At 34.5% G+C, this 14,547-nt stretch overlaps 1 protein-coding gene across 2 annotated transcripts in view; it reads left to right on the forward strand.

Annotated features, from left to right (window-relative positions):
• Nucleotides 1-14,547, forward strand: part of CDK17 (cyclin dependent kinase 17) — a 78,272-nt gene that overhangs the window by 37,070 nt on the left and 26,655 nt on the right. For both annotated transcript variants that reach the window (XM_054574674.1, XM_054574673.1), the window contains exons 2-4: nucleotides 2,436-2,582; nucleotides 10,224-10,388; nucleotides 13,633-13,766. In XM_054574674.1, coding sequence (XP_054430649.1) covers nucleotides 2,465-2,582; nucleotides 10,224-10,388; nucleotides 13,633-13,766 — 417 coding nt within the window. In that variant the 5' untranslated portion in view covers nucleotides 2,436-2,464. The remainder of the gene's footprint in view (nucleotides 1-2,435; nucleotides 2,583-10,223; nucleotides 10,389-13,632; nucleotides 13,767-14,547) is intronic.

Raw genomic sequence — 14,547 nt, forward strand, 5'->3', positions numbered from 1 at the left:
TTAGCAACCTCAGCATATAATTTTCTTCCCTTAATGAATTGAGAACTTTCACATTTTTTACTTAAAGGAAGCACTTTACATCTTCTCTTTGGCATATTCAAATTGCCAGCATCTCTACATTTGTGCCTCAGCCATTATTAAGTCAAATAAAAGTTACTTGAGCACAAGCACTGCAATACTGTGACAGTTAATCTGATAACTGGGGCAGCTACTAATTGACTAATGGATGGACAGGTAGCATATGCAGTATGGATCCGTGGATATGCTGGACCAAGGGATGACTCACGTCTTGAGATGGCCAAAGCAGGACGTTGAGAGATTTACTCATGCTACTGAGAATGGTGTGGAATTTTGCTCTGGCTGGTGTGGCTCAGTGGATTGAGCACTGGGCTGTGAAGCAAAGGATCACCAGTTCAGTTCCCAGTCAGGGCACATGCCTGGGTTTAGTTTTTTCCCCAAAACTAAAATCACTTTTGAAAGGGAAGAGATTTCAGACCTTTGATGAGATTTAGGAAAATATGATGGGGCAGCTGATGGCAATTGGGGAACTGTGTGAGGTCTGAATGTGCCTACTTTAAAAGGAACTGAAGTGTCATTGTTCTATGTACAATGTTTCTTATATTTTGTATCTTCTTCAATAAATATTTCTCTTTTTCATAGTACATGGCTGTATACCTTCTGGACAGACCTTAAATATTATCTCTCCTAATCCTCATCTAAACCTTCATTTCTGCCTATGATGGAGGAACTTGCATTAGACCGAGGCTCCTGCTGAGAACCGGTTGAAAAGCTAGTGAAAAAATGAATTTGAAGGCATTGTAGAGTTTGTGAGTCAATCAAGACTTGAAGAGTCAAGTTTCAGGAGAGAAAGGAGATAGACATTCTCTCTGCCAGGTTCCCTCTTGTCATGACCTGAGAGGTTCAAACAAATGACTTTAGAGAAGTGGTCAATAAATTGATTCCAGGTAGCATTGGGAAAGATATAGAAAAGACTTGCCACTCTATTTATCTGCTTCATGATGTCTTTGTTAGAAAAGTCAAAATGTTGAAGAAGCCCAAGTTTGAATAGGGAAAACTCATGAAGCTCCATGGTGAAGGTAGCAATTCTGGAAAACCTACTATGGATGAGACAGATGATCAAGTTGAAAGAGTAGATGGATATGAGCCTCCCAGCCCAAGAATCTATTTAAAATTCAGAACTTTAATAGAGGCAAATAAAAAATCCTGTTCCAGGGGTAAAAGAAAAGAAGAAAGCTAAATTTTATTTTGACATCTCATTAATTGTAAGATACATCCTAATTTCAGAGATGTTAAAATATGGGGGGAAAGGTAAATGGTACTCCTAGTTTTAAATCTCAGTTCTATCATTGTTTGTTTGTTTGACTTCATTTGGGAACTCCTTTGAGTCTGTTTGCTTATTTGTGAAACTAAAATAATGTAGTTTCCTTTTTAGAGTTAGGAAGACTAAATGAATTAAGAAATTTGAAAGTGTCTAGTATGGGATAGACATTTGATATCGATTAACCTGGCTTTCATTTCTTCTTTCTTTGTTTTTAAGATTTTATTTATTTCTAATTAGAGAGAGGGAAAGGGAGCAAGAGAAACATCAATGTGTGGTTGCCTCTCGAGTGCCCCATCCCCACGCCCCACTGGGGCCCTGGCCCACAACCCAGACATGTGCCCTGACTGGGAACATTTACCAGAGACCTTTTGGTTTGCAGGCCAGTACTCAGTCCACTGAACCATACCAGCCAGGACTCATTTCTTTCTAAAGCTTGGCATTGTTATGATTATAGGAAGAGATTCCTGACAGGTGACCAAGGCAGAAAACAAAACAAATCCCTGATATATTGGCTAAATAAGAACTTAAAAAGAAAATTCCTGTTTATATGCATCAAAATAGTGTTGATATTTTCACTATATTGATTTTTCATAAGCACATTTTAGGAAAACTTCTATCGTAAATTTAAATGTGATGCCAAAATCTCAGCCTTTACTTTGTAGAATTCCTGCTCTTCTGATGATGCTACATAATTATAACATTAATTGGAGTGGATTTTTTAAAAAAGTTTATTTAATTTTTAGAGGGGAAGGGAGGGAGGAAGAGAGGGAGAGAAACATCAGTCAGTTGCCTCTTGTGTATACTACCCTGACTGGGGACCCAACCTGCAACCTAGGCATGTGCCCTGACTGTTAATGGAACCAGCAGCCTTTCACTTTGCAGAATGACACTCAACCAGCTGAGCCACGTGGGTCAGGGCAAGTGAGTGGATTTTTTTAAGGAAGTGGTTGTATTTTATGATGTTAGGTGGAAGTGGGAATTCTTCATTATATTTCTATCTTCAACATTCTTGGTAAACTCAGAACAACATTTTTCTTGAGCTGTAAAGTATTCATGATTTTAATTTTGTGTTCATTCTTTTCTGTTCTTTCAGGATATTTCAAGTCACCGTCAACTGATAGGATGAAAAAATTTAAGAGAAGGCTATCCCTCACGCTTCGAGGAAGCCAGACTATTGATGAATCTTTGTCTGAATTGGCTGAACAAATGACTATTGAAGAAAATAGCAGCAAGGATAATGGTAAATATTTGAAGGATGGGGAGAGGACGAAAGCTTATTTATACTTTTGATAACTTTATAAATAGAATGAAAATTTACTTTCTGATTAGTTCCTAATAGCTTCCTTTTGTTTTTCCTGCTGGGCCCCTAGTTCTTAGAAAGCAGAACTACACAACTTTGCTTTCTTGCTTGCTTATTGCAGTGTCCCACTATTAACTCCAAGCGTTACTGTACCTGGTCTTTTAACCCTGATGAATTCTCCTATTCCATTTATCCTTCCATTTTTTATTCTTAAATAATACAATTATTTAATACCTTGTATAATATTACCCTTGTTGTTAAGTAACTATTTTTAAGATAATGTATAAGTATTTTTGTTATTATTATAACCTAAGTTAGTACAGCTTAAAAGTGCCTACTAAGTTTGTGGAGTTTCTGTTTGAGGTTTCATCACAGTTTATAAAATTATATTGTGTGCATGTGTGTGTATTTATGCATGTTAACTCTTATAGGACAAAGTTCATCAGATGAGTGAATCTTGCTGGTTTTTTATATTTAGGAAGGAAACTTCTTGCATTTGGGTTGAATCTCAAAGGTTGTCTTACCTCTTGCTTTTATTCCTCTTGCCTGAACAAAATTCTTCATTGTCTCTTAGGCCCCCTTTGAATTCTTATTAATAAATCCCAGTATGTTTGTTCTTAAGATTGAAGAATCTTGCCTTCTGTTTGCCAGTGATGCGCAGGAGTAAAATAAGCACAGTATATCTTGAGGGGTGGTTTCTGGGGCACATTTATATTTTTATTAGTGTTTTTAAATTAAGCACATATTTTGTGGAATATTTTAGTTTTAACTTGTAAAACATACTTAATTTATAAAATGGTGAAGTGTTGAAAGTACGTTTTTCAAGTAGTACATATTGTTTATTAAAACTTTGTTTTATTATAATAGCAACTTTAATAGGTAGTAAAAAAAGGAAAATAGGAACTCGGTTGAGTTTCCTCTTAACCTGGGTTACTTGAAATAATACTTGAAGGTGTCATATTAGACAGTGATTCCTCATGGGTTGCAGAGATTGCTGGTATCTAGGCTCTCTCTGAGTTATACTCTGCTATTGCTTATTACCATATGTATAATAGCACTTAAATTTCAAAAAGAGCTTTGACAAAGACTCTATACCTTTTTGGTCATCTATGAGTTCCTGATACTGGTTCCAATATATTCTTTCTTTATAGAGTTTGTCTTTGAGCATAAAAATCCTAAAATAGATGACACACACAATCCACTTCTGCACATGGTTTAATGAATACTTTTTAGATGATCTCCTCTGTGATGTAACCAGTATGTGAAGCAAGTGATCTTTGTCTCATTGCTGTATAGTGTCGATGCTAGCTTAGGGAGGAGGAAGAAATTAGTTTATAATATCACTGAATAAACTGACTTTGAACCAATATTTGACCTCCTCTGTATTGTTCAGTTATATTCATGAGCACAATCCTGTTAACTCTTGGCATTATATATAGGCAGGTGGCTCTCATGCATACTCTAGAACAAATTGGGGAAATAAACATATATGAGGATAATATCTTAAAAATCTTGAGAAAATTTTGATGCATATGATGTATTTGGTTACATACATATGCCCACGTACTCTCCCTTACACATATTCTACCTCCAACCAAATAGAATTTGATGTATTATCTCTATCATTTTGATAACTGGGTCATACTGTGAAGGCTTTAACTCACATTATAATTCACATTAGAGTGCCTGTCTAGATAAGCTAGTGTACTTGCACATTGATAAATAAGAGGAATCTTGAATTTATATTTAGTAGGTTCAAAATAAGTTGACAGTTTGCAAACTTGGTTGATTTAAGTATACTGGCCTTAATACAGCTTTCCTAAATAAAGTACCTTGCAAGGAAAAAGAATTCTGAGCACATCAGATTTATTTTTTGGTAACTGAGAAGTTATTGAATATTAAATTAATTTGACAGTTAAAAATAAATTAATCTCATTCTTCAAAAGTTAAAAATAAAATTGCCATATGACTCAGCAATTCTATTTCTCGGGATCTACCAAAAAGAATTGAAATAGATATACAAACAGAATTGTGTACGCGAATGTTTGCATTGAGAATAGCACTACTCAACGATAGCCAAAGGTAGAAGCAACCCAAATGTCCATGAACAGATTACTATATAAACAAAATGTGACATGTCCCTAGAATGGAATATTGTTCAGCCTTAAAAAGGAGCGAAGTACTGATACCTGCTACTATGTGGACAAACCTGGAAAACTGGAAGAAGCCAGACCCAAAGAGTCACATATTCAGTGATGCCATTAATATAAACTACCCAGAGCAGATAAATCAATAAAGATGAAAAACAGATTACTGATTGCCAGGGACCCAGGAGAAGATGGAATGGGGAATGACTGCTTAATGGATACAGGGTAGTGATCAAAATACAGGATGGGGCAAAAGTAGATTTACAGTTGTTTGTATGTAAAATAATACAATAATTAATAAATAATACAAGAATAAACTCTGTATTTGTGTACACATAGCTGTAAACCTACTTTTGCCTCATGCTGCATTTTGGAACTAGATAGAAGTGAAGTGATGGTTGCACAACATTGTAAGTGTACCAGATGCCACTGAGTTGTGTACTTTAACATGGTTAGTTGTGTTATGTAAATTTCATGTCAGTAAAAAAAAAAAACAAAAAACTTAGTTTATCTGTGAAATACCTTTTCCTCATAGATTCTCAATTTGTTTGATAAAGTCTTAATGCTACGTTAGACATACCACAGAAAGTTATATTTCAGGATCTTCTCTTTAAGTAGTTATCCTTGAACTTATTTTTTTCTGTAATGAGAAGATATATTGAAATTATTGAATTTGATGAGGATAAGTGACAATTTAAAATATGGGGAAGAGAATCTATCACAATTTATACTTACAGAAAGGGGAAAATGTTTTATAATACATTCATAGTTTTGGGGATTCCAGGTGCAGCTACAACTTACTTCTTTTGACACAACTGAAATTCTTCACTTTTTTTTTTTTTTTAAAGATTTTATTTGTAGAGAGATGTGAAGGACAGGAGAAAGAGAGGGAGAGAGACATTGACTAGTTCCCTCTGTATGCCCACAACCAGGGACTTGGCCTGCAACCCAGGCATGTGCCCTGACCTGGAATTGAGCTGCCAACCTTTCAGGTTCACAGGACGATGCCCAACCTCCTGAACCACACCAGTCAGGGCTAGCCTTTTTTCTTACTCCCATGTTTCTTCCTTTTTCCTGCTGACCTAATACATGGTAGCAATCACAGATAGTTTTTGACAGTAGTGATGACAGAGGGTTGTAAGTACTGCTAATTTCTACCAACAGCAAAGTCCATGAGAGGATGAGGTTCACAGTGAATATGAATCTACTGATTCATATTCAAAGCACAGACTTCATTGTATGTAAGTATGGTCTGGAATAGGATCAGGTTAATAGAAGTGCTTAAAAGAGCAGGGCTGGGAACCAGAAATGGAGTGAGCTAAGAAATTGCGTGTTCACTGATCACAGTGGTTCATGTCATCAGAAGATCCAAATAAGCACGATGTCACATAAATTTCTCAATGGAATCATACTGGTTGGCATATTACTCTGTTAAAAATCATAGAAGCCCTGGTTGGTGTGGCTCAGTGGGTTGAGCGCCAGCCTGCAAACTGAAAGATTGCTGGTTTGATTCCCAGTCAGAGAACATCCCCAGTTGGGGGCATGCAAGAGGCGACCAATTGGTGTAGCTCTTGCACATTGATTTTTTTTTCCTCTTTCTCCCTCCCTTCCCCTCTCTCTAAAAATAAAATAAAACCTTTTTTAAAAAACCATTGGAAGTCCTTAGTTGCAACTCATAGGGTAAGATTTACTGCAGTTTTTCATGCAGATTTACATTACTTAAAAAAAAAATTATGGTAAAATATATATAACACAATTTACTATTTTAATCATTTTGAAGTATATAATTTTAATGGCATTAAGTACTTCGTATTATTGTGTAACTGTCACCACTATCCATCTCTAGAACCTTTTCATTGTCCCAAACTAAAACTCTGTACCCATTAAACAGTAACTTCTCGTTCTCCCCTCCCTCAGCCCCTGGTAACCACTATTATATATTTCTTCCTGTCTGTTAATTTACCTATTCAAGGTACATAATGTAAGTGGAATCATACAGTATTCATTCTTTTGCATCTGGCTTATTTCAATTCACATAATGTTTTCAAGATTTATATTACTTTTTCAAATACAGAGTATTATTTAACCCTCCAGTTAAATGCAGACATAATCTTAAAATGTTAGACTATTTTATGATTCTCTCATGGCCCCGTTCCCTCTTCTGTACGCTCTCCTTGGGTGTCCTCTTTCAATCCTATGATTTCAGCTACTATGTGTATGCTGACTGCTCCTAAATCTGTATATCTGGTCAGAATTTTTATCTGGATCACTAGATTCATGTTCAAATGCTTACTTGACTTCTGCATAGGAATGCCTAATAATGTCAAATGTAATATAACTAAACCAGAATTTATTTCCTTCCCCTAAAATTTGCTGCTTCTTTAACTTTCCTAATTTATCCTGAATACCTTAAAGCTAAAAATCCAGGAATTATCTTTATTTTCTCTCTTTTACCCTCTTTCTTTCTCTCCTCCTCTGTCATCCTAGCTTGCTATATATTTGCTATATAAATAACTTCTAAAAACTCACTATTAATGACAGCCATTTATATACTTGATACATGATTCCAATTATTCTTTCAAATACCATATTTCATATTTTTAAAAGTTGCTCTGCTGGAAATTTAAAAATATTCTTTGGTTAGATGTTTTTAATATAGACCTTCACTAAAAGCTGGGTGGGAGAGTGTATGTGAAAGTATTTTGCAGCCATGTCTGCTGGCCTTTTGGTTCCGCCTTTGTAATATATCCTGTTTGCCTGCTTCTCTTCATTTCAGTCCAAGCCACCATTATTTATTGCTTAGGGTACTGTAATACATAGTCTTCTGTGTCTCTTCAGTTGATTATCTATCATCTGTTCTCTAGCAGTAACCAGAGTGAAGTTTTAGCTTTTTTAAAAAATAACTATAGATTCAAAAGTTGAAAAAAATAGTACAGACAGGTTCCTTGTACCCTTTTCTCAGTTCTCCCCTTTGGTTGCATCTTCTATAACTATAGAACATCATCAAATCCAGAAATAAGCATTGGAATAAAGTGTGAGTACAGTTCTATATCATTTTATCACATGGGTAGTTTCATGTGTCTACCACTGTTATCAAGATAAAGAGCTATTCCATTGCCAGAGATCCCTCTCATGACACCCCTTTATGTTCATTCCTACCTCCTTACCTCCCACTATCGCTGACTCCTCAGTCTAATATTTTTAACACATGAATCAGATCATACTACTGTCAGCATCAAAGTTACCATAACTACTTCCAATCCCCAAATAAAATTCAGACTATTATGGTGATATGCAAACGTGCTTATCTCTCTGACCTCACTTAATAACACCATTCCCCCCACAATTATGTACTACAGCTACACCTGACTTCTTTCTGTTCCTCTAACGCAGTGGTTCTCAAAATGTGATCCCTGGACCAGCAACATCACCATTACCTGGGATTTGTTAGAGATGAAAATATTTGGATTCTGTGTCAGACCTGCTGAATCAGGAAGTCTGGGACTGAGGCCCAGCTTTCTTGTGTTTTAAGTCTTTGAAGGGGATTCTGAAACATGCTAAAGTTTGAGGACCACTGCTTAAACAAGTCAAACTTTGACATGTGTCAGCTTTTGCAGTTGGCTTTTTTCTCTGTCAGTAATCTTATAACCCACTTACTTGTCCATCTTTCCATGACTGGCTCTTTGTTGCATTTATCTCTCTCTTAAAAATACCTCTGCAGGGAGAAGTTTCCTCAATAAGTCAGTGTAAAATAGCTACTCATTTATTTTCTATTGCATCTCTTTATTTTAATCTTTTGCATATTGCCTCTCACTATCTGATATTTTTCTTACTCATTAGTTTTCTTACCTATCTTCCCTCCATTAGGTTTTATAGTTTCAAAGAGTAGTATCTTGTTTGTTTTTTTCACTTCTTAATGCCCGGGGCCTATAATATTGTTTGTCACATGGTAGTCGTACAATAAATATCCCCTGAATAATTTAATGTATTTATGATCTCCATTTTTTTAAAGCTATATTCTCTAGAACTAAAAAACATATTCCTGGGACAGCTTTACAGAACATCTAAAATATTCCCAGTAAATATTACTGTAGGTAGAATATTTTATTATTCCAGATCTGAAATATAACCTAGAAAGAGAAAAATTTTCTTATGTATTCCCACAGTTTTTGTAACTAATTTATGCAATTTTATCAGATACGCCTCCTCATTCATTATTAAATCATTGATTCTTTTACCAAGCTTATGTAAAGTTCCCAAATTCTTAATCAGCCAGCTACTGCCAAGGACAATCTATGGAACACTTTGAACAGATTTTCTCTATAACTAGTTGGGTACTTCCTCTATCTCCATTCTGGCACTCTACCCAGATTAGATGACTTGGGCCTTGTGTGAGCTTTGACAACACTTCTGCCCCATCCTCCCTCTCCCATCTTTTTTAGACAGCGTTATTAGTAGGGGCGCAGATCAAGGGGCCTTCTGGCTCATTTTCCCTAAGCCTATACTTTGGTTTGTTCTGTGGAACCAAGCCACCCACTCCTACCAACTTGTGCTTGGTGCCTGATAAACCTTTACATGATAGGGGAATCCCTTCATCAGGTGCTATACTTACTCTTGTTTATCAGCTACAAAAGAAGAGCTGGCTTCATTTTAGAGAAGGTATGCATGGAAGCCCACTTCCTTTTTAAATTCCTTGACTATATCAGTAAAAACATAATTCTAATACAAAAGACTTCATCATGTCCTTAACCTATATCAGAGCCCTTTTTTTGGAAATGGGAAGGAGTCATTAGATTCCCTGTACACATTGCAAAACAGGACTTCCTCTATAATTAAATAACATTTAAATATTTTGAAACTGTTTCTGCCAAATGATACATCTGTGATTTTTAAAAAAAAGTTAAAAATCCCAAATTTGAGGTAATAAATTTCAGAACCTCTGCATTGATCTGTCTTTAAGTATTTGTGTTTTATTCACTAACTGACCTACTTTTTTGAATGTCAAGCAAATAGGAGTATAAGTTCCTTCTTGCCAGAGCCATATTTTTTATATTCAACAGCATGTCTAAGCAAAAGGCATGTATGAGGCAGTTAGTAAATGTAGGAATAGTGTGAAAATCTTGAGATATATTAAAATAAGCAAATGGATCAAAAATCTATAGGCTCTAAGTTTTGTGATTGCTAACCAATTTTGATTATATAAGAAATAGATAATTACTAAACCAATTTCAAATATTATTTTCTATAAGTATGTTTTTCATAGAAATTATTTTAATTCTAGTGCTTTGTATAGATAGTCAAAGAAATAACGTTAAATGTAATGATCTCTATTATAACTTTTGTTTTGTTTCCTGTTTTGCTTTCTCAATCCTTCTCATTTGATCCTGGATCTTGGGCTGCTAATGGAATGATTTTTGGATACTGTGAACCACAGAGCCTATCGTGAAGAATGGCAGGCCTCCAACCTCTCACAGTATGCATTCCTTCCTCCACCAGTACACAGGGTCCTTCAAGAAGCCCCCATTGCGGAGACCACATAGCGTTATTGGAGGAAGCCTTGGCTCCTTCATGGCAATGCCCAGAAATGGAAGCAGATTAGGTAATTTAATTATTTGTCTATTTTTTTTAAACTTTCTAATTCTAGGTTGTGTACATAGCTAAGCAGGATTTAGGTATATGGAAATCAGCCTGCCTTATTATCTGATTAGTCTTATAAGATAAAAATCAAGCTGAGAACAAAAGCAATAGTAGAAAGATAGAAGGTTTTAAAGAGGCAGTAGTGCTGATACAGAGGACTAACATTTGAAAGTCCTGTCCACCATGAAGAAAACAAAACTCTTGAGAGGTGTATGTAAGATTTCAAGATGTGGCCGCTTGAGATGATGCTTAGTTTAGGGTCAAACCTTACTAACTCCAGATAATCATCATATGATCACCCAGTACAATAATCAGTATATATGAATAGCACCTGATTTGTTATTCTTATGTCACTGTCCAGGAAAAATATATACCTGAAAGCTTGTGTTTGTTTATTCCTATGGCCTTTTTACGACAGTGTCTTATTTATCATGTTTTTACTTTAAAATAATTTTATGCATAATTACATTATGGTCTTAGACACAATTGTATTGACTGAAGTTTTGTAGTGTGCTGCTTGCTTACTCTTGCTGTAGTAGATTATTTCCTTATGTGTTTTGTTAATTTTGGGAGTATGAGCTTATCTACAGTGGGGTTTTATCTATGGGAATTATCTATATATGTGTACTATATCTATATAGTCAAAATATTATACAATGTTGTGCGTATATGTCTTCCCAAATACATGTTAAGGGATGTTGTGTTGGTAGCTTGAAGTTGGCACGGGGGGAGTATTTATCCCACAGAAACTGAAAAACATTTTAGATCAGGACTTGATTTATTGATTTATTGTTTGTTAATTGTCTAGACTGGCAAACTTTTTCTGTTAAGGGCCAGATAGTAAATTTTGCAGGTGGGCAACATATGGTCTATGTTGCATATTCTTTTTAAAACAACACTGTAAAGATGGAAAAAAAATATTTTTAGTTCAGGGGTCATACAAAACCAGTCATGTTTTCTGACCCTTGGTCTAAACTTAAGAAAGTGACGTTGAAAATGTTAGTAATGAGATTTAAATTTAAAAGTGCCTTATATCTTTAGCTGTTAACATTGTGAATTACACAGAGTTTGAGCAATCTGAGAAGTATATATTCTTCTAGTACTTAAAAACTATTGCTTGATTCAGCAAAGAAGTTGCTCACACCAATGGCAAATGAGTGGAATTTTGACATAAGCCTGTATTGTTTAATATTTTCATTATTAACAAATTAAAGTACCAGCCAATATTCATGTTGGAATTGCAATTGTTTGTTAATAACATGACCAATTTCTTGGTTGAGCCAGGTGGTACTCAGGTATTTATTCAGAGTCTGAAATTAATATGCTCCTTTGTAATCCTTGTGCAGTAGAACAGATTTGTTTTTTTAAGTCTGCCCTTTACTGAACATGTAGCACTTTGCGAGTCTTGTAGGAAGTTTTCTGTAGGAAGCTCTCACTTGCAACTCAGACACTGAGGCTTCATCTTTTAGTGTGGCAGCTAAACCCAGGCACCTTCTTTCCAAGATCAGCAACCTGTCTTAAGAAAGTGACAGTTAACGCAAAACAACTTTGGGTTTTCAGTTCTGTCTTTGCTTCCTGTGTATAATGCATACGTTCTTGCAAACTCAGCTCTACATTTAAAGTATTATATATTATTCAAAACTTGCTTGAAAAGAAAGATTTTCAGATACTGATGAATAGTTGCTTCAGATGTTAGATGTCATCAGATCAGGAATCAACCTCCAATACATTGACTTTTACTGCCCATTTAATTTTTTGTTCACATAAAATTTCTCCAGAAATCTCTATTCTTGAAGTGTATTCTTGAATTCCAGGTTGATCTATTTAAAACCATTGCCATTTGCAGCTGTTACTTAGTGTGAATAAATTTTCTGAACAGTGTAAGACAAAATAGATATATGAATTCTAAGACTGATTTGATGAGCTCCTTGAGTTTAATTTTTGTTGAACAGTTCTATTTTTATGAGCAAATATTGTTTGCAAAAGTTCAAATTTGTAGTTAATAAAATATTATTGTACATATTGTTTTATATAACATTTCATTTGAAAAAAAGTCCCCGTTATCTAGTCTATTTCTTGATTTATAGTTAATATTTAATTCATTGGAACATTTGTTGAGCACCTTCTAAGAACCATGCATTTTCTTAAGTTCTGGGAATACAAAAGTGAATAAGACAGACCCTGCCCCCAAGGATCTCATACTAAACTTAGTGTAAAAATCACATGAACCAAAAAAATGCTCATCAGTGCAATAGATGCAGTGTGGGCACAATAATCATCTGTGTTGGAGAGTAGGAAAAACTTCACTGAGTAATGATACGTGAGCATAGTTTTGAAGAATAAGTATGAATTCACCAGATTGATAAAATAAGGGAAAGCCATCTTTTACAAATAAGAGAAAAAAAGTATGTTAAAGCACTGTAGCATGAAACAATATGATGCTTTTGGGGGGAATGAATAATTGTATAGTGAAGATGAGTGACAAGAGATGTTTTTGAGATCTAGCATTGTTTCTGGTGGGCTACTCTTGCTAGATGAGTGAGAGGATGATTGACTAATAATATGAACAGGTGTGTAAGTATACAAGTTTCTTTTGTATAGTTTCGTGGTGTTTAGTTCTCGTACAAAGTAGATATTCAGTGAATAATTTTTGAATTGTTTTATTTTTAATACTGGGAGAAAGGGTAGCTGCACTTCCAGTTTTTAAAGAATATTCAAAGAACTAGCTATTTGGCTGTGGCGCCAGTGGCACATTATTTTAATGGAAAGAATACTAAATTAAATAAAAGGCTAAAGACCAAGTTTCTGTTTTCTCTCTGCCTCTAAGCTGTGTAACCTTAGGAAGTCATTTAACCTTTCAAGGTCTCAGTTACCAGATTTGAAAAGCGAGAGAACTGGCTTAAATAATTCTCATTGTTATTTCCAGTCTATAATTTTATTCTTCAACCTTGATAATATCTTGAATATTAGCTTTTTTCCATAATTTTTCATAATCTGAGAGTATAAAAGGACTATACTTACTAGTGTTTTAAGACATTTATGTTTTGATATATTAATTGTTCATCTATGGTACCGAGAATGTACAAGACTTTTTATGCTGTGATTTTTTATGTATTGGCTATCTACACCTTACTGTAGTAGTAATAAATTATGTTAACAGTATAATAACATGTCTTGTAAAATAAATGTTTCATTTTCTAATACAGATATTGTTCATGAAAATCTAAAAATGGGATCTGATGGTGAGAGTGACCAAGCTTCTGGGACATCATCTGATGAAGTCCAATCACCTACAGGTGTTTGTCTTAGAAATCGTGTACATAGACGGATCTCAATGGAGGTAACCATTAAAAACTATTAAATGCACCTGTTTGTGTGTGTCTGTACATGCACATGCGTGCGTGTAAGCACACATGTATATATCAAACAGACTAAATGCCTATTTGAAAATTTTCATGAAGGCAAATGAAACTTGTAAGAAAGCAATTTTTTTTGCATTAGTGAAGAGTAGTTTTGTGACCTTCTAATTATCCACTATCACAAAGCAAGTATGCATTAATTATATTTAATACTTTTCAAAGTATTATGTAGGTTTTCTGTGAGAGAAATGTGAAATTTCAGAAGTTCTGGAAATCAGAATGATACATTAGCAAAGTAATCTTTTTAGAAAATATGATCTTAATTATATTTTTGAGATTCATTTGGTTTACTTTATATTTCATTTTATAACTGTTTCAAATTTCAAAAGGTATAGATAAAATAAGTACCAGCTTTTTCTTCTTGTCTTGACTGTAAGTATGGTATCATTTCCTCTGTGGTTCATTATATTTACTCCTACTAATCTCTGTAGCACATATAAGTTATTTCTCCATGTAAAAGAATAAAGAGCTCATTTTCTTCTCTTTGTCACTGTTATATATAACCTCAATGACAAAAGTTGATTATGAATGTTATTTCAGTATATACTATAGATTAAAATAGTTTTCTCTAAAAAGAAATTGAGGATGTTTTAAATGAGTATTAACTTTTTTCAGTGTTGTAGAGATAATTGCATTTTCTTTGATAAAAGCTTGCCTCTGAATCAGTTAAGGAAGACAATCAGTTTCCTAATTGATGAATTT

The sequence above is a fragment of the Pteronotus mesoamericanus genome, unplaced genomic scaffold, assembly GCF_021234165.1.
Source record: "Pteronotus mesoamericanus isolate MK-2021 breed Mesoamerican mustached bat unplaced genomic scaffold, CSHL_Meso_final contig_263, whole genome shotgun sequence".
NCBI lineage: Eukaryota > Metazoa > Chordata > Mammalia > Chiroptera > Mormoopidae > Pteronotus > Pteronotus mesoamericanus.